Raw genomic sequence first — 24,512 nt, forward strand, 5'->3', positions numbered from 1 at the left:
TTTGTGTTTGCCAGATCATGTGAAATTGCACCTGCGTAAGCAGTATATGATAAATGATATAATAGTTAGATGTGATGATTGTTTAGTAATTAAATATAATTATTGTTTAATTGTAGGAAGAATCATGAGAAACTGTGTTAGAAGTTTGAGGGGGGCCACGAGGAGCCCATGCTTGGATGAAATCTATGTATACAATAGAACAATATAAGTTTAATAATTAACATGAAAGTTATATAATGATAGAATATAAAAACATGTTCATTCCGAACCCATGTTGGAGTCAGATTTGGGTTTGTACCCCTGACACCCAGAGCTCTTCAATAAAAGCACCTACATATAATCATTCTCGTGATTATGTGTTTCTGAACGCTAACAACACTGTGTATTATCACCTCTGTGGCAGCTATATGCATCATCACGCTGGGTACCTTATGACATCCATCTTTGCCACATCCATTCTGGAAAAATGAACCTGACTTCCCTCTGATTTGCACATTAATGAAGAATGAACTTTCATAAACCAGAACAAGTGCAGTGGTGATGGAATCAGAACTGGCTTCAACATGCAACAATCCAACACTATTCACCATCTTTTCTGCCTGAAAGACTGTTAGGACAGATGGACCCCAAAGTCATGGACTAAATTAACTCAATGAACTTTTATAGGGATGTTTCATAGACTAAGGGAATGATATCTGTCTGTATAGCTATCAAAAAATAGGAAAGGTGATGGGATATTGGGAAGTGTGAGACCTGGTATGATGCAAATGGTATGGAATAAGAGGTAGATACTGTCCTGGTTTCATCTGGGATACAGTTAATTTTTTCTTAGTAGTTGGTACAGTGCTGTGCTTTGGATTTAATATAAGAACAGTGTTGATAACACACTGATGGTTTGGTTGTTGCTAAGTGGTGCTTACCCTGAGTCAAGGGCTTTTCAGTGTCTCATGTTCTGCCAGTGGGCAGATGCACAAAAAGCTGTGAGGGAGCATAGCCAGGGCAGGTGACCCAAACTGACCAAAGGGATATTTCATACCACAGAACATCATGCCCAGTATATAATCTGGGGGAGTTACCACAGTCCAGTGGAATTTTGTCTGGTGTACTAATTCCAAACCTCCATTTAGGCCTGGAATTAATGCCTTCTTGTTTGCCATCTGTGCCTGTTGTGGTGGTTTATCTTATGGGAACTTCCCTCTTTGACAGTATTTTGAGACAAGTAAACCGCTTTTAGTCCTGACAGTGCTCAAGTGCCCAGAGCTACCCCCTCAAATGATGTCTGGACTTGGAGAGCCCCTGAGATTGCCAAGAAATATGTATTTTACAAATCATCCAAAATGTAAAAAAATTATGTATTGACACAAAGATGACAAATATACCAAAATGAAAAAATAAACAAATCACAACCAACACTGGCATATTTCATAAGGAAAAGAGACTTGGGCAGGAAGGGAAATTCAGTGGAACACAATAGGCATCAGAGCTCACTTGGGAGGGAAAGGAGAAATCACAAAAAACCACCAGCAGTAAAACTGCCCCACATGTTGCTATCCCAACACTTTCACATCCCCCACTGAACCACTACAGCCAACCTGCTCCCAACACACCACCACCCTCCCCAAGCACAGCCACTCCACCAATGCACTTCCTGAAGACCACCACAGCCAACAGCAAAAACTGAAAACCACAGCGGGAAACCTGTTGCCCTCAGAAAGCAAGGAAAGGAAAGCCATGACACCACATAAAGCTGCTCACATGGCAGCACCCAAAGCATAGCACCAACCCACATCACCACCAAGCCTGACCAGGCTCACACACCCAGCACTCACAGCCTCACCTAGGCTGTGCTCACAGACCTATAGCCTTGCCTGTGATATGGTACCCTGGTGCTCCTGCCAGGCCTCACCATCACCCGTGTCTCTGCAACACCACCTTCCCCTGGGACAGCCTCCAGCTCCTTCAGGCCATGGCTCCTAGCATGCCACAGCCCTGCCACCACCAGCAGGCACCCTTTCTCTTCCCCAAAATCCTCCTCCACACCTACAGTAACTGCTGCTACCACACTCTGCATCCTTCAGAAACTCTTCACCATCCTCAGGACCCCAAACAGCCCTGCCCACCACCACTGGGATGGCAAGATATGGCATCACATCCAGCACCACATCCAGCAGCTTGAGCAGTATGTGCCAGCCAGTGGCATACTCTTTGAAGGCAAAAGGCCCTGCAACCTGCTGCTCAGCATCAACAAATATTTTGGGTGTGTTATAGATGAATAATGTGATAGTTGGCTCTCACAATTAAGAGATGAATATTATGTATATGTTAAGACAAGTTTTGTAGATATATAGTAATGTTATTGTAATATGTCCTCCCATAGTCTTCTTTCCCCTCCTCCTTGTAATAGCTGCAGTAGTCAAGGCATTTGGGGAGGGCTAGCTTATTACTAGGAGGCACAACATGACAACACCTGACCTCCAATCAAGATGTAAAAACGTGATCTCCACCAATGGATGGCAGAGGAGTTGATTGACAAAACTTTGGAGTGGCTTAGGATATAAAAGGCAGAGCATCCATTTTGTAAACCAGCATATGGCTGCTAGTCATGGAGACTCCCCAGCGTTGTAATTTTTCCTTATTCAGTCTTTGTTGTATTTTTTTGTTAAGGTTTAATAAACCTTTGAAATTTTAAAAGTGAGTGCTGTTTCTCACAGGTGCATCCAGGACTTCCTCTGCACCCACCATCACAGACCCTATGCCTGAGACCACATCTGCCTAGAAGCTCACACCTGCTTCCATCTCCTCAACCACACCCATATCATGTGTGATTAGCCCAACTGCCCTGACCAACACGCAGAGCTCCACCCATGCCACCATCACCGCTTCTGGACCACTGCCCCATTCCCATCCCTATCTTCCCACCTCCACAATCAGTGGCTAGATCCACCACAAGAACAGTCATGGACCCTGAGCCTCCACTGACTACTCATTTATTCTATTTAATTTGACAAGAGTGTTTAACTATTTATTAATTCATTTATTTGACAGAAGATAAAGACCTGTAGCAAAAAAGCATGTTGGTGCCTCTTGTCTCAGGAGCACAGTGACAACAAGCCTTTGGGGTAGGGAGAAGTGACCTCCACTCAACACCAACTCCAAACAGAGCTCTGCAGTTCCCATGCTCCACAACCTTGTGCACTCTTTGTTTTGGCATCTCCCCAAGAATGATATTTCCTCAACTTCTTTGGAAAACCTCTGCCAGGGTTTAGCCATCATCATCAAAATAATCTCTTCAGCCTGTATCTTCTCAACATTTTCCACCTTCCATCCCAGTTTAGACTGACTAATGATTAGCACTGGAGTCCTCAGTAAAAGGAAGGCATGGACTTGTTGGAGAGTTGGAGTTGTTCAGCCTGGAGAAGAGAAGGCTCCAGGGGAAACCTTATTGTGGCCTTTCAGTACTTAAAGGGGTTTTATAAGACAGATGGGGACAGACTTTTTAATAAGGCCTGTTGCAATAGGACAAGAGGTAATGATTTTAAACTAAAAGAGGGTAAATTCAAACTAGATATAAGGAATACTTTTTTTATGATGAGGATGGTAAAACACTGGCACAGGTTGGCCAGAGAGGTGGTGGATGCCCCATCCCTGGAAACATTCAAGGCCAGGTTGGATGGGACTCTGAGCAACCTGATCTAGTTGAAGATGTCCCTGCTCATTGCTGAGAGGGTTTGTCAGAAACGGAATGTTATAATTTATGGCTTAAACATTTTCATTAAGGACTTTTGCCTATTATGGCAAAACTGTACAAAAGCTGCAGAGAAAAACACCAAAACACTGAATGAAGCCCTGGACTGTTTGTTGATGGAGATAAGATAAAGTAACTTCGGAGAAGAATACATTCACAGAGGGATCAAGCTTAGCACCTTCAGGGTGGAGAGCACAGTCCTGGGACTAACAGCTGCCAGGCTTGCACAGACTCTCACACCAAAGGGTGTGGGGGAGGAAGAGAGGTTTTGGGTGTGTAATGAAAAAGTCTCTGGTTCAGAGCAGTGAACACCCATCCTCCACTGTGCGGAGGACCTCAACTGTGGGGCCCCTTCATCCCGGGAAAAGCTGCATCCACAAGGATGCAGATGGGGTGTCATGGCCCATCAAAGGCCCCACCACAAAGGGGTCTCCAGACCCTGCACCAGAGCACTGCAGCCTGATGCAACAGATCCACAGTGTTGCAAGAGACAGTGTCAAACTTGTCCTCCCCAGGGGAGGCAGGTGGGCATTCCCACCTGGCCCAAACATATATTAATCCATGGGATTCTATACTTTGTGGGGGCAGTGGGCAGTGGGGGACTCTCACCACCAAGAAGACCAGATGGATGGGAACAACAAGATGTTGTTGGGACCCCCAGAAGGGTGACATGTTTCTATTTAACCCCTGTTATAGATGAGTAAATGGTTGGCTCTCACAATTAAGGGATGAACATTATATGTATGCTAAAAGAAGTTTTATAAATGTATAGTTATGTTACTGCAATGTGGTCCCCCTAGTAGGTGTTATCGTGGGATGGTCTTGGTAATCTGGACATTTGGGAAGGTTGGCTTGTTACTATGGCAGCACCTGACCTCCAGTCAGAATGTAAGAAAGTGACATCTACCACTGGACAGCAAGGAAGGAGTTGACTGACAAGGCTCTAAGAGGGGCTAGAGATATAAAAGGCAAAGCGCCCATCTTGAAGAGGAGCCAGCCATGTGGTAGGCAACCACGAGAGAGGCTCCCAGGCCTATTTTTCCTTATTTAGTCCTTTTGTTTTGTTTTTATTAAGGTTTAATAAACTTTTAAAATTTTTAAACTGAGCAGTCATTTCTCACACCACTGTCACTCTCTCCTTGTCCCCCCATGCACAACTCCTTTTCTCTTTTCTCTTTTCTTTTCTTTTCTTTTCTTTTCTTTTCTTTTCTTTTCTTTTCTTTTCTTTTCTTTTCTTTTTTCTCTTTGCCTCTTTTACTATAAAATAAAATATATCAAGTTTTTTTTTGCACCAACATCTAACCTCATTTGATTTTAATAATGTTTTTTGGCTATATTTTGAACCTTTCTGGGTCCGATCCGTTTTAGTCACAAAGACTTAGTTTCCTTCGGTCTTTTGTGTTAAACTGGTTTGTAACAGGGATTGAACTAGATGACCTTAAAAGATCCCTTTCAACCCAACCCATTCTATGATTACATGAAGGAGAGACACAGCAGAGATCTCTTTGACTCGGCTGAATTCAGCTACTCATGCCACTTCAGGCACTTTTCATGCCAACTGTCTCATTGTCTTGATTGAAAACACCTTGCAGCATGAGCAATTCTCAGGCAACATAGACAAGGTCCAGCCATGGACCTCCAACACCAGTGTATCTCCTGCAGGGACGGTGTTGGAAAATATACCAGGTTTAAATTTTTTTTATTTTTAAAGTTTAGTCAGGTTTGTTTGCCTCTGTCCCAGGGGAAGGGAATGAAAGTTTCTTCCCAAGGTGTTTTTCTACCAGGTGTGGCAGGACTTCCTCCCCCCTCCTCTCTCTACCACAGATGGCAGGTACAGATGGGAGAGAGAACCCAGGTGGGTCAAAGGCCCAGCAAGGGGTCATCTCATGGTGCCAAAAGGTCTGCAGCCTGGCCAAGAATCAACATCATGATATGGAGAGCAGACGTGGGAAGAGATAAAAGAAAAATAAATATCATTGACTGAAGACACTTCTCTTTATGACTATAAAAGTCATACAGATTATCATGGAGGTAGAAGCCTCTGTTGAAAACAGAGTTCGCTCCTTAGAATTTTTAAAAGTTTAATAATAATAGGATAAAAGAAGGACAATATTTCCAGCACTGGGGTGCTTTTGAAAAACTGCCAAAGAGCACCGGAAAAAACTTAAAATCATGTTCTCTATATACATTGCTGGAGTTACATGCATATTCATTAGCTTATACATTATTTAAACATTCCTGAGAGCTTTTGATATTGCAGGGGCTCTTCTTGGTTTCCCATCCTGGCTTATCTGTATGACACCCTGAGATCAAGTCAATAAATTTTATTCCTTCCCATTATTTCATCCCTGTTGTTTCACACTTTTCAGATAAGAGGAGTTATCAAACTCATTCCCAGCCTCCTCTGGTGCTCTGTCTTGTGTCAGTGTTATCTTATTACTTGGAGAGGTCAGTCAGTGGATGCCCTTACACTGTTAGTGTAAGAGATGCTCTCTCTAAGTGTGAGAGATGCTACTCACTTCCAAAAATGTAGAAAGGTTTATTAAACCTTATCAAAAATACAACAGAAGACTGAATAGAGAAAACATTACGGTGCCAGGGGCAAAGGATTTTTCCTACCATGTGCTCGTCTACACAATGGAGGTTTTGCCTTTTAACCCTTTTGGCCCTCATAAAGTTTTGTCCATCAACTCTTTCTTCTCTGTCCAGTGGTGGAGTTTACTTCCTTAAATCTTATTTGGAGGTCAGGTGTTGACATAGTGACAAGCCGACCCTCCCAAATGTCCCAAACCCAGGCAGTCCCCTGATAACAACACAAGGGGGTACAACATAACTGTTAATCTATAAAGCTTTTCTTAACATATATACATGATATTTGCCTTTTAATTGTGAGAGTCAATCATCGCATTACTCATCTATCGCATTAGTTACACAAAAGCTTTTTCACATTTGTCCTGGGGTGACGTTATGATGCTTGTATCCCCATTCATCTGTTCTGTGCCTTTAAGACCGGCTCTGAAGAGTGGAAGTTTTGTTTGGGTTTCTCTTATCAGGAACACAGAGACAAGCAGTACATAGGGCTGTTTTTCACTTCTTGCTTCAGCGTGCTGCTTTGCTTGCTCTCTTTTCTGCTCTTGCTTCTGCTCTGCTTTAGCCTCTGCTTATTAGCTAGTTCTAGCTAAACAGTCCACATCCCTTCCTGGACTGTTTCTCCTCTCCTGTTTCTGTGACCATCTCGAACCTGCTCCGGACTGGGACCCGGGAACACCGTTCGGCTGCAGCAGCTGGCCCAGCGCCGGAGGGACTGAGAACAGAGCAACCACCCCCGAAAGAGACTTTCTGATTTTGTCATCTTTCTCAGAGCGGTGTCATCTGGTATTGTTCATTTTGTGTGCTGGGGGGTGCTGTGCCTGTGAAATAAACAGGTTCTTTCTACCTCTCTCCAAGGAATTTTTTTCCGAACCGGTTGGGGGGAGGGGCCGTGTGGGTTTTGCTTTCTGGAGGGGCCCTCCTTTGCAGATTCTTTAACAAATTTGCCCTAAACCAGGACAACATTACAGCTTGCAACTAGTCCTTGTGCAGAGAAAACTCTCTGGTCATCCTGTCCATCTCTTGCCTTAGTTTCAAAGTTCAAGGGGCCCTTCTTATCTCTTCAGCTTGGAAATTGCATTCCTTTTTCCTTGACTGAGGCAGTTTTTGTGAGGGCAGCAAAGCTAACAGACTAAACAAGTTCATGTATGTTAGCAAACTACAGACTTAATAATTCAAAGTGGCACATTTCACCTAAATCTGAAATGGATTTCTACTCTGTTAAATTTCCACTCTGTTTCAGGTCCTTTTTTCTTATTGTCCTTTATTAAACTTTTTAAATTTTCACAGGAGAGTGAACGCTTTTTTCACATTTGACAATAGCTCTCGTAGAAGCAAAATGTGATCCTTGCTTTTGGAGGGGACCTTGAAACTTCAGAAAGTGAAACCACCACCTCCTTCTCCTCCTACTAGAGCTCTAACTAGATAAGTTGGTTCAGCTCCATCTTCAGAAGACTCTTGGATATCCCTCCTCTTGGGGCTCAGGGGCTCAAGGTCATCCCAAATGCAAGAACTTTGGCTTACAAAGTCTTATAGGGGGCATTTTGTTCTTTGCTCCCCAGCCATCTCAGGCAAAAAGGTAGAGAAAGCACAATACTGCGGTTACAGGCACACACTCATGGGACCACAGCCAGGGACTCAACCCAGCAGGAGTAGGAGCAATATATATATCCAAAGGAAAAGCCTTTCTTATCCCCAAGAGCTTCAGACATAGGAGCTGGGGCAGCTGTATCCAGGAACACATCCAACAATCAAGTGCCTACACCCAGAGCCACTTCCTCAGAAGCTGCCGCCTCCTCAGAAGCTCCTGCCACAACTGCAGCAATCACTGCTTTCCCCCTCAAGGCCCTCGGTCCAGGAGGGGACTGACCAGGTTCTTCCAAACCACATTTCACAACCCTTCCAATTGGGAAAAGATCAGCTAATATGAAAACAAAGGCAATAAACAAGGGAAAGGAAAAGAGACCACTGAAATGGAGGTTTTGGGGGTTCGCTTAAGTTAGCAATATGAATTAAGCATTTAAATTTTAGCTTGTAGAATTGTGTGTTGAATTTTAACCTTTTACTTAAGAAACCTCTGCCATGGTACAAATGCAAATTTCTGAAGCTTCTTGCATAAAGAACAATACAGGAAGAAGACCATGGGATGCAAAGAACACAGATAAAGGGGCTCCTCTGTCTCCAAGGTCATCAAGACAGACAGACATACTCAGATAAGCACCAAGGGACCAAAAGCACATGCGCAAAGGAGAAAAGTTCAATCATGAGGAAGACCACAATCTTTGGCCTCAGAGACCACCAAAGACCTCTGTGCAACCACCACAGCAAACAATGCATGCCCAGAAGGATGTGGATCTAATTATTATGCGAGGCAAGGACAGGCAGGGCCAGGGGTTGAATATGCATCGAAAGGTTGTGCAGTGTAATGTATATGAAACACCTTTGTGAATAAAGATGTGGCTCAGACCAGGGCTCGGGGCACAAGTTTTCACAAGAGTTATCTCGCTTGTGCCAGGCGCTGAGATTACATACCCACTTCATAACTACATCCGATTGTGGAGTCTATTTATTCCGCGTATCACTTCACAAGCACAGAACACATTTGCTTCTGTTTGCAAATTGACAGTTTGACTGCATCAATTTATACAACATAGAAAACTGGATGATTAAAAAAACAGAATATAGAACATAGAGATAAGCTCTCAGTCACTATCAAATGAATTAATTTGTGTTGCACAAATGATCAACACTGAAGATAACTTCTTTAAAACTAAATAAAGCAAGCCATTTACTTACCATTGGCAGCCTGGGTTGAAGCATCTGGAGATCATCATAACCATAAATCTGCTTAAAGACAGATAGAAAATAAAACATTATAACACATTTCTCTGATGATGTTCAATTTGGGGCTCTGTTTAAACAGTTTGACCTAGGCCCAGTCTATTTTAGAGATGTACAAATATATGTCACATTATGCTATCATGGTGCACTGTAGCATTTTAAGGCTAGTAGAGCAAAGTTTAAAATGGCTTTTCACTCTGATGTTGCTTCCTTGTGACAGCAGTATTCTGAGAATATTACTGCTGCATGTTCAATATGGTTTTTGCAGATGCAGCATTCATGAAATTGTTTAAAATCTACAGGGCATTCAGAATTGGGAGTAAGAGCAACAGTCTTCCTTGCTGTAATAATTACTTCTGAAAATAGCAGAATTTAAGATTCTATTACTAGACCACAAAGCAACCTATGGTATCCCTCTCGCATTCAGTGTAATATAGAAGAATTACTAGAATTAAGTTTCTGATTCAAAAAACAGATAACCAAAAATATGTTCACCCTGGTCAGACACGAAAAAGTTACATGCGATGTATTTAAGTATGACAGACAGGATACATATGGCACATTTCGACTATTACTCTGCATGATTACTATTACATTACTACATAATACTATCTAGTCCAGTAATACAAATCTAAATGGATCTAATTTTATTCAAAGCGCCTAAAACCTGATAACACTGAAAACCACAGCAACGTGCATGTTTACCTACAACAGCAGCCAGATCAGGTCTGTACCAACACTTATACAGTTTACTATCAACAGTAAACCCTCACTGAATACATTTAGCATTCTTCAGCATTTGGAACAAAAATTCCAGGTGGAACATGTGCCAACAGAAATGCATTGGCATAGACAACAGCAGGTCTGTAGGGCTCACTTGCACCAAGGCTTAATCAATCAAGGACAAACAAATTGCTTACTGGGTAGGCAGGCAGAAGTCCTCCAGGTCCCACAATATACTGGTTATGCAACAAGGGTGATAAACCTTGAGGCAGATTTGGGGGAGCTTTGCCTATAGAATTAAAATACAGGCACTTTAACAAGTCTTTAGAAAAGAAAAGGTTTCAGCATTGAGACAAGATAGCTCACAAGTCCTGGCAGCTGCACTGTCTTAGTTTGTAAAAGCAGAACGACACAGAAGAATTTTGTGCTGGTTGATGAAAATGCTCAAAATAGCCTAGAGAGTTTAACCATGCCTCAAGGAAGGGAAATCATAGGCTACTTAAGACTGAAAAGACTCCCATCAGAGAACAGTCTAATTTTGTTATTTACTCTGTCCAAGAGAAATACAATAATTACTGGAAAGTCTCCTTTCCTTGGTCCCCTCCCGAAGGCAAAATTCAGGCATTGTTTTCAGTCTAAGAGCAAATTATCTCCTTTAATTTTCTGCTCTGTCAACACATTGCCACTTATCACCAGCAACAGACTGGAAAGCACTAAATGTTGCCAGCATACTGTGGGTGACTTACTGCACCTGGGAAAAGCAAAGAGGAAATTGAAACAGCTTCAATTGCCTACATGAAGCAGAGCTAGGAAGCAGAAAAGTAAAAAAAATCACTTTGACCAGTCATCAGAAACTTTATTTACAAGCTATGGAAATGAGAAATTCTTCTGTAACTAAGTTTGATCTCAGTATTTAAATCATTCACTTCCCTCCCTAGGATTTCCTTTTAGCAGTTCAGGCTAATTAGAAAAGAAAGAGAATTTAGTATTGCTTTCATTTCAGTGCAAGAAGCCTCCCAACCTTCCCTCTGTGGTTCCTTTTTCTGAAGTGCTATTTTCTGTGGAATGACCCAGACATCAGACACTTTTTTCCTTTCTCTAGATGTGGCAATAGGGAAGTGGCATATGATAATGAGGACACTGCAGTATATTTTGACACTGCCAAATAAATTCAAGTCACAGAGAAGACTGAAATTAAAGCTAATGTGAACTCACAGCAAAGAGCTGATTAAAACCTGGAATACAAACAGGGTCAATCTCCTAGTCCAAAACTTCCCAAGTCAGAATTACTCTGGTTTCTATTTACAAAGCTCTTTGGGGATGGAATATGTTACATAAATGCCACATTATGTCCTAACAAATATCTCAAATACACAAACCCAGGTAATTTTATTTTATAACTCAGAAAATAAAGCATGCTGAAAATGCTAGTCAAGTGTGGATTTCTTAGCGCTGCTATGGCTGGCAAGATGCTCAACTGACAGCCCTGCTGATCGAAGTCCTCTGTCTCTCCACATAAACTGTTAATATTGCAAACCTGAAGACATTAAGGGAGCTGCCCGTGTGGTAGCAGACACACTGGTAACACTCAGGCCAAGGCTAGCTGTAGTGTTCATACTGCTTGCCATGCTGACAACCGAAGAGGTGGTGCTAGTGGCTGAGGTTGAAGCAGTTGAAAAAGTTGTTGAAGGCTGAAGTGAAGTTGTGTTCTCAACACTAGTGTGCTAGAAAGGAGACAAAAAGATTGAGGATAACAGAGCAAATGAGGCACAGTGAAAGATGGGGGGGGGAAACAAAACTAAAAATCAAGCCCAACAATCTTTTAAGTAACAGCAGCACATGTAAAAAATAATGCATTATCTATGTATCAGGCAAGCAATTGAGTCGCATGCTTGTGATTTTTAAGCATTCAAAGAAAATTATTACATGAGACAAATTCAAACTGCTATATCATCACAAAATTATACCACAGTAACTCAAATGTCACTCCCTTGCATTATTTCTTGCCCTTTTTGCTTGTATACTCCTTTAAGCTAGGATTTGTTATGTTAAATAAACTATATTCTTCCAAAAGACAGGACACTGCTACTGTGATTTCCTCAGTGCATTTGTGGAATTTAAAAGATTAAAACTGTAGTGCCCCACAACAGAGTCAATGTGGTAAACTGAAACACAAACAAAATATATTACAGGAACACATGAAGATAAAGGAGTTCCTGGTTTGAATCCAGCACAATACAGTACTTTAGCTGTAAGCTGATCACACCTGCAAAACAGTGTCATCAACACACAGAAACCAAAAAGAACTCTGACAGCAAAAAATGAGTACATTTTGATAAGTGTGATTTTTAATTTACATATACAACAGGGGTGGAGCATTACAAACCAAAATTCAAGCATAAAGAAAAGCAGTAACCTATCTGCACACCTCAAATGGGATTGTAGAGACAGAACAAGGCAGTGTCTGTCTGACTTTCATTTGTGCAACCTCATCTAGAGCACTGTGTTCACTACCATTTGCCTTGTTATCTCTAATACATTAAATACAAAGGTGACAACAATGTCACATGGTAAACTCTAAAATCATCTGTCCTGAAGCATTTGTCATGACATGTACCACTCCATCACCTGCACTTTGCCAGCTAATCTCTCCAGTGGAGTCTGTGAAGGGTCCACATTTTAGAGCAGTTTCAGACAGCCACATCTAAAGTTTTATTTCTTTTTTAAACACATTTTTATAAGAAATTCTTTCTATATTCCATCTCTCCTTGCTGGCACAAAAATTTCCTCTACAGTTGTGTGACTGGCAAGTCTCTGTAACAGCTTGTCCTGATCGAGTACAAATCACAAGTGGTAAAGACTTTTTTTTACCACTAGAGAGCTGGCAGTCCTCCTTCCCTGAGATAAAGCTCTTGTTTCATTAATTAGCATACTGGAACACACTGAACTAAGAGAGGGTCTTAATCATCAGATAAACTGACTATATGCCAAATATCTGTGGAAATGCAAATAGGACTTACCACATGTGATGTGCTTGAAGACAACACTGAGGCAGAGGAGAGGCCGCTCTGATGATTGGAAAGGGAGCTAAAAAGGAATTGCAAAGAGTTAAGGTTATAGATGAGTACTATAATAGTTGGCTCTCACAATTAAGGGATAGATATTATGCAGATGTTAAAATGTATACTGATGTTACTGTAATATGTCCTCCCATAGTAGTCTTTCCCCTCCCCCTTGTAATAGCCTCAGTAGCCAGGGAATTTAGAGAAGGCCAGATTATTACTAAGGCACAGCATAACAACACCTGCCATCCAATCAAAATATAAGAAGGTAATCTCCACCAATGGACATCAGAGAATGAGTTGACTGACAAAACTTTGGGAGGGGCTAAGAATATAAAAGGCAGAGCATCCATTTTGTAGATGAGCATGTGGCTGATAGTTACGGTGGCTCCCAGTGCTGTATTTTTTCCTTATTTAGTCCTTTTGTTGTATTTTTCTTAAAGTTTAATAAACCTTTAAAATTTTAAAAGTGAGCAGTCATTTCTCACAGTTAATAAAATTATTTTTTCCTAAAACATTTTAAATATATATATATATATATACACATACATATATACAAATAGAGTAGGTAGTAGAATATTAGTTAAAGAATAAAAATTGTAGCTATGTGTATACACATATACACACAGTAGGATAATAAAAAAAAATTGTCTGTAGAAATGTGTATATATATACACACACCCCCTACATTTTCCCTTTAACTAATATCCTACTATGGTTTAATTTAAAAAATGAAGTACAGAAACAACTATTACTAACAAGAAACATCTAAAACACCATTCATTTATAACTATCAAATTACTCTATTTTTAGAAAAAAATAACTGCTGGTTCAGGAATTATGTAAAGTCCAAAACCAGAAGAACACTCACAGAAACACATGGCTTGTTTCTCATTCTTTCCATAAGCAACTGTTGCATTTGGTGAGATAGTGCTTTGGTTTGAGTCATTATGGTATTTCTCACATAACCTGTATAACATTAGTTCAACCAATTAGACCTGCAGGGTATTTTCCCCATAACTCTACCAAAGGCCCCAAGGAACTATCAAAAGACAGGGCTCACAAAAAAAAAAAAAAAACAACCAACAAATGAAGAGCATCTGTGAAAGCCCAAAAGTTAGCCTTACTACTATAGAATCTGTCAATTTAATCAAGGCAAATTAATACCACTACACCCTACCAAAACCAATTTCCTCTTTGAAAAGATGAAACAGAACTATTAGTTCTGTTTTATACATACACTGTAAAATATGAAAATAAAGAAACCCCTGATTAAAAACATTTGCAATAGCTTTGCTTTAGAAAGCAACTCTGCTTTAGCACCATCTTTTTTCCTAACTGACAAGGCCTGTGAACTACTGGCACTAACAGCAGCACTGACATACATCTGTAATCCAAAGATCTCCCTGAAAAGTGACTGAAATGGTTTTTTAAACATTTACAGTGACAGAAGTTATACCTTACATTCAAGGTCAAGAACATAACTTACAGCACAATAAACAAATTGAACACTGACAAAGCAAAGATATAAAAACTATGTATGGTTTGGTGCTCAAAAATAACCTCCTCATTTGAAATCAGAAGCAAGAGAGATCCTAACCATAACAAATATTTTAGTGTTCTCTATGGAAATAGTCACAAGAAAATACAGTAGTTTTCATAGCAAAGTTGAAGGCTAAATTATATGCCCTAATTAAAGGGCAAACACTTCTGGCAGCTCTTTTGAGGTGCGGGACCAGAATAAATGTTGGCAGTTCCATAGATTAATTTTACTTTGACTCTAAAACTGTTCTCTGCCTGCAGAAATTACAATGACACCACTTCAAGCAGCAAGGAAAAAACCAGTTCAGTCGTACATACATTTTTAAACCACTCCCTTGCCCACTCTCCCCAGCTCTTCTAAAAGCCTTAATTCACTATCTGACCTATGGTAGAGACAGACAAGAACCACCAGCACAACCAAGCCAGACATGCTTGGAATTCAAGAATCATCTTTCATGGTGCTTTGTATCTGACTAACAGCATCAATCCTCCAACTAAAATTTCTACCAATGTACACAGCTTTTCAACAAACAAATGTGGGGATATATTTTCAACGTGAATGAATTAATTATTGTTGTTTGACACATTTACCATTTTATTCAACACAAAACACTAGTGTATTAAGAGACTATGTCCTAGCTGTCTAACAGAAAAAAGTCTGTGATAGCCCATAAAATTAGTTTCTTATATTAACAAATACAGTACAAAGGTGAGTAATAAAACATAACCAGCACAGCCTCGGGATATCACCTGTCTAAGGACAAAGCTCAAGTAACAGGCACTAAAATATCAGACAGACAGTGTGAATGAGCTAAGCTGTGCTAAATGCACTTCCAGAGACACTAATCTGACATTTCAAAGTGTCTGAAGGAAATGTTTTAGAAAAAGGCACACACTGTCCCTGTGGAACCATTCCTATTTTCTAATTTTAAGAAATACAAATATAAATGAAAACACAATATTTCAAAATTAGCCAGGAAGTAAATTGTTAGGGAATAATTTCAAACCTACGACACTAAACAATCAGCAAGCACTGCAGAAAAAGTAGGAAAAACAAACTAGGGGAATCAATTTAGCTGACATGACTGAAGTAACAGCTACTTGAAACACTAAGTTGTTTATAAACCACTGTCCTGGGTAAACCAAAATGTTATTGTATTCCATATCTATCTGTGCCCAACATTGTTACTGTCTCTTTAAGACGCTGCAGCAGGAAAACAACCATGCAAGGGCTGGGAGGTGCCCAGGTTTTTTGAGGTTGAGGCACTCAGGCAGAACTCTCTCTTGCCTCATGGCTCTGGCTTTTTTCCCTTTGTTCTTGCAGGGAGATAGAGCCAAGGCACCAGTGGGCAGAGGCTCTCTTTTGGGTTTCTTTTGTTTTTTTCCTAGAGGGTTGCCTCAGGTAGTTTGTTTTTTTTTCTGAGAGGCAAATTGAGTGCCTGCCTACAGCTGCGGCATTGCAACAAGAAGAACAGAACAGCCCCGCTCCATACAATCGCTTCAGCCCATGAGCAGTGCCCAGTGGAAATTGGAAGGCACAGAGTCCAAGTTGCCCCAGCTGGCTGCCTTGCCATCTTCTGCCAAGAGGAAGGCAAAGTCTCTTCCACGAGTTCTAGCCCTTGACCAAGTTCCAGCTGCCAGAGTGTGCCAGTCACCTTCACCAATGGAGCTGCTGCTGCCACTGGAGAGAAAAGAGGGAGGAGGGCTGCTGCCATCTTGATCTTTCCACACATGCTTGTCTGTGGAGGGTGCCATCTTGGGGGAGGGGTTACTCTGCCATTTTTAAATTTCTCCTTGTTCCCAGGGAGTCTGTGAGATTCCAGCAATTTTGTAACTAGTGACTATTACTGTTATTATGTTTGCCTGTTTCTGTTTTTTTTTTTTAGTAAACTGTTATTTTTTCACTTATATCTACTCATATTTGTGAGAAATGACCTGTCACTTTTAAAATTTTAAAGGTTTATTAAACCTTAACAAAATACAACAAAGGACTGAATAAGGAAAAAGGACAGTGCACTGGGAGTGTGTGACCATCTGCCAGGAGCTTGTCTACAAAATGGCTGCTCCGCCTTTTATACCCCTGGGGGTTGCATCAGGCAACCTTGGCCTCTCCTAAAGTCTGTCAGTCAACTCTTCTTTGCCATCCATTGGAGGAGACTACTTTCTTGTAACTTGATTGGAGGTGAGGTGTTGTCATGCTGCAACAAGCTTTTCCCATTCCAAACTGCCCCATGCAAGGGGCACATGTACATGCCCTCCCTCCACGTCTCGGACAACCCTGACAACCCAGGTTGTCTGGTGGCAACAATACAGAGGGGGGGAAAGGGGACTATGGGGAGAACAGAGGATGTCTAAACAACAAACTACAATACCATAACTATACATCAATAAAACTTCTCTTAACATAGATACAATGTTCATCCCTTAATTGTGAGAGCCAATCATCCCATTACTCATATATAACAATATTCCTATCTCCTTATTGGTGGAAAGCGATTGGTTAAAACTAAAGGGGAGGTAACTTATTTCAGTGTCCACCTCATAACTTGTCTTAAACCAAGACAACCGTGGGCAGCAGCTGCTCTATCATTAAGAGGCAGCCCAGAGCTCATACTTTGTAACCAGAAACATCCTAGCCTCTTCTGAATCTCTCTCCTAATTCTAGCTAATGTCAGAAAAAGAGACCCTGGTAACTGACAGCCTCATACACAATCACCCTTATGTCTGTCCTTTCCTGACAATTGAACCCCTTTCCATTTATCACAACTCCTACTGCACCTGCTTAACTGTGAGAGTGAGCTGCTGGCCAGATCACTGGACTGAGGCAAGCTGGGCAAAGTTCCTGCATGCTGCAATGCTGAAGGCAGAAGTGAAGCAGTAGTGGACACCATGCTGGGCAGAGAACCAGCAGAAGGTAGTGAGGGAGAAGGTTCTGTCTTAAGCACAGGAACTGATGAAGTAGCTGCAACAAATTAAAAAGAGACATTCAAAGACAAATTCCAGCATACTTGACATATTAGCCTGGATTCAGGAACACAACAGGGTTCTCCCCTTGGTTTACAAAAATCTGACCAGTAAGAACCAATAACAGTATCAAGAATCAGGCTATTAATGAAAATTCAAACAGCAACATAACGATCATTTTTTCCCTTTAGGCTCTTCACCTACAGTAGATTTATAATTTTCAATGCTACGTGTGTAGCAAACTAGTCTTCTGCACTTAAACTCCCACTATCTGGATTACTACCTTTTGCTAATGTCCTGGGGTGATGTTATGATGCTTGTATATCCCCATTCATCTGTTCTGTGCCTTTAAGACCGGCACTGAAGAGTGGAAGTTTTGTTTGGGTTTCTCTTATCAGGACACAGAGACAAGCAGTAGACAGAGCTGTTTTTTTTTACTTCCAGCTTTGGGCTTGCTGCTTTTGCTTGCTGCTTTTGCTTGCTCTCTTTTTCTGCTCTTGCTTCTGCTCTGCTTTCTGCCTCTGCTTATTAGCTAGTTCTAGCTAAACAGTCCACATTGCTTCCTGGACTTTTTCTCCTCTCCTGTTCCTGTGACCATCTCGAACCTGCTCCGGACTGGGACCCGGGAACACCAAGGGTTCGGCTGCAGCGGCTGGCCCAGCGCCGGGGGGACTGAGAACAGAGCAACCACCCCCGAAAGAGACTTTCTGATTTTGCCATCTTTCTCAGAGCGGTGTCATCGGGTATTGTTCATTTTGTGTGCTGGGGGGTGCGGGGCCAGTCAAATAAACAGGTTCTTTCCACCTCTCTCCGAGGAATTTTTTCCCGAACCGGTTGGGGGGAGGGGCCGTGTGGGTTTTGCTTTCTGGATGGGCCCTCCTTTGCAGATTCTTTAACAAATTTGCCCTAAACCAGTACAAATCTTTGGCGCCCAAACGTGAGGTGAGAGAGAGAGTGGAAAAACCCTGTTTTGACTGCATTTTGGCTGCTATTACTCTGTGTTCGTTTAAATCAGCTAATAGCCATGCTTTTTGGATTCATAATGTCTGTTGGGGTGAAGGTTTGCATGCATTTCTGGTCCCTAGGGTTTTTTGAGATTTTAATACCTCTCTGGTCCCTAGGCTTATTTTCCTATCCAGAAATAGCTTTAGTATTGCCCCTAATACGTAGTTTTTACATCAGAGGGGCTGTGACCAGAATAGCTATCCTGCTGGGTTTGGTGGCAATAATGTGCAAGAAGTTTATAAACATGCTGGGGTCTGCTCCAGATATGAATGGTTCATGGCTATGGTTATGCATCCAGTTTGTCGCAGGAGGAGCAGGAGGGAATGAGGTTTTTCAGCCTCTGCTTTCCTCCTTCTCCTATGAATCAGTTGCATCACTAGTGAAGGATGTTCAGTTTCCCCTCAATGTTAAAGAAACCATCTTCCTGGTATTCAATCTGGTAACCTTCCTCTATACAGCCTGCTGCTTCTCTAGAATGAGGGCTGAGATTTCTAGACGGGCTGATGAGACCCCTGACTCAGGAGTAAACCCTGGTGTGGAAAATCCTAAGTGGTGTGGGAAATGGGAGGATATGGGCCAAATCCTGAAGGAATTCTCTGACCCTATAGTGTGGGATTTTCCCCATGAACAAATTCAGAACCCAGCTGAGGTGGGGAAATATCTGAAAGAGAAGTACCAGGATGAGCCTAAGGAGAGGAAGGTCATTGCAGTGAGCTGGGCCCTGGCATATGCTTATCGCACACTGCTAGATACTCTAGGGCAGCAGACAGAGGCAGGGGGGCAGGGAGATAAATCAGCAACTGTCCCGGTGACTCAGGCTGCAGCTAACACTCCAGGCTCGAAGCCAGCAGCTAAACCCATGGCTGTTGCTACCAGCACTAGAAGTGGGAAATGCACAGCCAAGACCAATCGACCAGTGGACGATTATGATGATGATGATGATGCAGGAGAAGGAACCTCAGTGCCTCCTGACGTAAAGTCAAGAGTCAAAGCAGCAGGTGCAAGATCAGATGCTAATACTGAGTCCTTCTCCCTGAAGGACCTTCGTGGCCTACGGAAGGATTACACTCGAAGGTTTGATGAATCCATAATTAGTTGGCTGGTCCGTCTCTGGGATGCTGCAGGCGAGGCTACCGTTTTGGATGGCACTGAAGCCAGGCATTTGGGATCCCTGTCACAGGATACTGTCATAGACCAAGGAATGATGAGGGGGGCTAACTCTCACAGCCTCTGGGAACAGGTCCTAAGAAGTGTAGCAGAAAGATACCTGTGTGCAGACGATCTCTATATGCAGCAGACTCAGTGGAAGACAATAGAGCAAGGGATCCAACGCCTGAGAGAAATGACCGTGGCCAAGATTATCTTCTCAGATGATGTAACAACTAGGAACCCAGATTTAGTACCATGCACGTCTGTGATGTGGCGAAAACTCGTACGACTCGGGCCACAAGAATATGCTTCTGCCTTAGCCATCATGAAGAGGGATGAGAGGGGTGAGACTGTGCTTGACATGGCAAGGAAGCTCCGAGCATATGCAGATGCTGTACATGGCCCGACACATGCCAGAATCGCAGCGGTAGAAACACGTCTGCAGAACTTAGAGGATAAGATAGAGGAGAACCATAAGAAGCTTAGAGAGGAGATTAAAGAAGACCTTCTCCAAATTTCAGCAGTACAGATCCGAGGTTCCGGTATCCAAGGCAGACGTTTCCCAGATGGTGAGAGAAGATACACCCCACGAGCTGAGCTGTGGTTTTACCTGCGTGATTGTGGGGAAAACATGAGAAGGTGGGATAGGAAACCTACCGCTGTTTTAGCACGACGGGTGCGTGAACTGAAGGAAGCCACCAGGAGGAAAGCAGCTCCAGTTGCCCGTAGCCGAACGGCCAGGTATGATGATGATGACATGTCTGATCCCCTCGAAGGAACATCCAAAACATACACCCAGGGAAATAATGATAACCAGGCTTAGAGGGGCCCTGCCTCTAGCCAGGTAGAGGCCAGGGAAAATCGTGTCTTCTGGTCTGTGTGGATTCGTTGGCCTGGCACATCGGAACCACAAGAGTATAAAGCTTTGGTCGATACTGGTGCGCAGTGCACGTTAATCCCATCAAGACATGTGGGGACAGAGTCTGTTTCTATTGCTGGTGTGACAGGGGGATCCCAGGATTTCACTTTGGTGGAAGCTGATGTGAGCCTAACGGGAAATGAGTGGAAGAAGCATCCTATTGTGACTGGCCCAGAGGCCCCATGTATTTTGGGCACAGACTACCTTCGAAGTGGGTACTTCAAAGACCCAAAAGGACTCAGATGGGCATTTGGAATAGCTGCTGTAGAGACAGAGGGCATCCAGCAATTGAACACCTTGCCTGGGTTGTCTGAGAATCCATCTGCAGTAGGATGCCTGACGGGAGAAGAGCAACGAGTGCCAATTGCCACTTCCATAGTGCATCGACGGCAGTATAGAACCACTCGAGATGCTGTGATCCCCATCCATAAGATGATCCGAGAGCTGGAGAGCCAAGGGGTGGTCAGCAAGACCCACTCACCCTTCAACAGCCCCATTTGGCCTGTGCGAAAATCTGAAGGAGAATGGAGATTGACTGTGGACTATCGTGCATTGAATGAAGTGACTCCACCACTGAGTGCTGCCGTGCCAGACATATTAGAGCTCCAGTATGAGCTTGAGTCCAAGGCAGCAAGGTGGTACGCCACTATAGACATAGCCAATGCATTTTTCTCCATTCCTCTGGCAGCAGAATGCAGGCCTCAGTTTGCCTTCACATGGAGGGGAGTGCAGTACACCTGGAACCGATTGCCCCAGGGGTGGAAGCACAGCCCCTCCATCTGCCATGGACTGATCCAGACTGCACTGGAAAAGGGTGAGGCTCCAGAACATCTGCAGTATATTGATGACATCATTGTGTGGGGGAACACAGCTGCGGAAGTGTTCGAGAAAGGGAAGGAAATTATCCAGATCCTCCTGGGAGCTGGTTTCGCCATTAAAAAGAGCAAAGTAAAGGGACCAGCTGGTGTGATTCAATTCCTGGGAGTGAAGTGGCAAGATGGACGGCGTCAGATTCCTACAGACGTCATCAACAAGATCACAGCAATGTCTCCACCCACCAGTAAGAAAGAGACACAAGCTTTCTTGGGTGCAATAGGTTTTTGGAGGATGCATATTCCTGAGTACAGTCAGATCGTGAGCCCTCTCTACCTGGTCACCCGCAAGAAGAACAATTTCCAGTGGGGCCCTGAGCAGCAACAGGCCTTTGTCCAGATCAAGCAGGAGATTGCTCATGCAGTAGCCCTTGGCCCAGTCAGGACAGGACCAGAGGTGAAGAATGTGCTCTACTCTGCAGCCGGGAACCATGGCTTGTCCTGGAGCCTTTGGCAGAAGGTGCCTGAGGAGACTCGGGGTCGACCACTGGGATTTTGGAGTCGAAGCTACAGAGGGGCTGAAGCCAACTATACTCCAACAGAGAAAGAAATCCTGGCTGCCTATGAAGGAGTCCAGGCTGCTTCGGAGGTAATAGGCACTGAAGCACAACTCCTCCTGGCACCCCGACTACCCGTGCTGGGGTGGATGTTCAAAGGCAAGGTTCCTTCCACTCACCATGCCACCAGTGCTACATGGAGCAAGTGGATTGCTCTCATCACTCAGCGTGCTCGTATAGGTAAACTGAATCGCCCTGGGATTTTGGAGGTCATTACAAATTGGCCTGAAGGTGAGAATTTTGGTGTCACAGATGAAGAGGAACAAGAACCAGTGACACGTGCTGAAGAGGCTCCTCCCTATAACCAACTGCCCCCAGAGGAAACACGCTACGCTCTTTTCACTGACGGTTCCTGTCGCATCGTAGGGATGAACCGGAAGTGGAAAGCAGCCGTATGGAGCCCCACACGACAGGTTGCACAAGCTACCGAAGGAGAAGGTGGATCAAGCCAATTTGCTGAACTCAAGGCTGTTCAACTGGCCCTAGACATTGCTGAGAGAGAGAAGTGGCCAAAGCTCTACCTCTACACTGATTCATGGATGGTAGCCAATGCTCTGTGGGGATGGCTGGAGAGGTGGAAAAAGGCTAACTGGCAGCGTAGAGGGAAACCAATTTGGGCTGCTGGTGAGTGGAAAAACATTGCTACCAGGGTAGGGAGGCTACCTGTGAAAGTCCGCCATGTAGATGCCCATGTACCCAAGAGTAGGGCCACCGAGGAGCACCAAAACAATGAGCAGGTAGACCAAGCTGCAAAGATAGGAGTGTCCAAAATAGACCTAGATTGGGAACATAAGGGAGAGTTATTCCTAGCTCGATGGGCCCATGATGCCTCAGGCCACCAGGGCAGAGATGCCACCTATAAGTGGGCACGAGACCGAGGGGTGGATCTAACCATGGACAGTATTTCTCAGGTTATCCATGACTGTGAGACGTGTGCTGCCATCAAGCAGGCCAAGCGACTGAAGCCCCTCTGGTACGGTGGGCGGTGGTCCAAGTACAAGTATGGGGAGGCCTGGCAGATTGACTACATCACACTGCCCCAGACACGCCAGGGCAAGCGCTACGTGCTGATCATGGTGGAGGCCACCACTGGATGGTTGGAAACCTACCCTGTGTCTCATGCTACAGCCCGGAACACCATCCTGGGCCTGGAAAAGCAAGTTCTGTGGAGACATGGCACCCCTGAGAGGATTGAGTCAGACAATGGGACTCATTTCAAGAACAGCCTTATCAACACCTGGGCTAGGGAACATGGCATTGAGTGGGTGTACCATATTCCCTACCATGCACCAGCTGCAGGGAAAGTGGAGAGGTACAATGGACTACTAAAAACCCAGTTGAAAGCTTTGGGTGGGGGATCTTTCAAGAATTGGGAGCAGCATCTGGCAAAAGCCACCTGGTTAGTTAACACCCGAGGTTCCACCAACCGAGCAGGTCCTGCCCAGTCTGAGTCCCTGAATGTAATAGAAGGGGACAAAGTCCCAGTGGTACATATCAGAGGTTTGTTAGGGAAGACTGTGTGGATCAATTCTGCCTCGAGTACAGACAAACCCATTCGTGGGGTTGTCTTTGCTCAGGGACCAGGTTGCACGTGGTGGATAATGCAAAGAGATGGAACAACACAATGTGTACCTCAGGGAGATCTGATTGTGGGGTAAGAATGATGTGCAATATCACTGTTCATTGGATGTTACTGCCATTGTCTGTACATTAAACCATACAGACATGAGATAGAAGGAAATGTGTAAGAGTTGAAGGTCTGGGCAAGTGGAAGATGGAGAAGGAAATGTGTAAGTGTCAAAGGTCTGAGCAAGTGATAGATGGAGCTTTAAGTGACTAAATTGAAAAGGGGGAATCCTGCAGCTCTGTAATATAGGGCCTGGATTCAGTGGTCCAGTGTGGGGATGTGATGAAGGCATGATGGGTATTGCTTGTAATTTTGGGGGAACAGATAGAAATTTTGTATGAGTAATGCATGATGTGTTGTAGTATGTTGATGATATGAGGATAAGGGGTGGAATGTCCTGGGGTGACGTTATGATGCTTGTATATCCCCATTCATCTGTTCTGTGCCTTTAAGACCGGCACTGAAGAGTGGAAGTTTTGTTTGGGTTTCTCTTATCAGGACACAGAGACAAGCAGTAGACAGAGCTGTTTTTTTTTTACTTCCAGCTTTGGGCTTGCTGCTTTTGCTTGCTGCTTTTGCTTGCTCTCTTTTTCTGCTCTTGCTTCTGCTCTGCTTTCTGCCTCTGCTTATTAGCTAGTTCTAGCTAAACAGTCCACATTGCTTCCTGGACTGTTTCTCCTCTCCTGGTCCTGTGACCATCTCGAACCTGCTCCGGACTGGGACCCGGGAACACCAAGGGTTCGGCTGCAGCGGCTGGCCCAGCGCCGGAGGGACTGAGAACAGAGCAACCACCCCCGAAAGAGACTTTCTGATTTTGCCATCTTTCTCAGAGCGGTGTCATTGGGTATTGTTCATTTTGTGTGCTGGGGGGTGCGGGGCCAGTCAAATAAACAGGTTCTTTCCACCTCTCTCCGAGG

General features: G+C 43.5%; 1 protein-coding gene across 6 annotated transcripts in view; it reads right to left on the reverse strand.

Moving 5' to 3' along the window:
* LOC135460424 (ubiquitin-associated protein 2-like) overlaps positions 1-24,512 on the reverse strand; it is a 211,888-nt gene that overhangs the window by 48,996 nt on the left and 138,380 nt on the right. For 5 of the 6 annotated variants that reach the window (XM_064737240.1, XM_064737241.1, XM_064737239.1 and 2 more), the window contains 5 exons: positions 17,281-17,464; positions 12,919-12,985; positions 11,436-11,622; positions 10,096-10,187; positions 9,131-9,181 (listed from right to left, as the gene is read on the reverse strand). In XM_064737240.1, coding sequence (XP_064593310.1) covers positions 9,131-9,181; positions 10,096-10,187; positions 11,436-11,622; positions 12,919-12,985; positions 17,281-17,464 — 581 coding nt within the window. The remainder of the gene's footprint in view (positions 1-9,130; positions 9,182-10,095; positions 10,188-11,435; positions 11,623-12,918; positions 12,986-17,280; positions 17,465-24,512) is intronic. The other variant, XM_064737238.1, reaches the window with a different exon arrangement.

Source organism: Zonotrichia leucophrys, unplaced genomic scaffold (assembly GCF_028769735.1).
Source record: "Zonotrichia leucophrys gambelii isolate GWCS_2022_RI unplaced genomic scaffold, RI_Zleu_2.0 Scaffold_44_408678, whole genome shotgun sequence".
In the NCBI taxonomy this organism is placed as follows: domain Eukaryota; kingdom Metazoa; phylum Chordata; class Aves; order Passeriformes; family Passerellidae; genus Zonotrichia; species Zonotrichia leucophrys.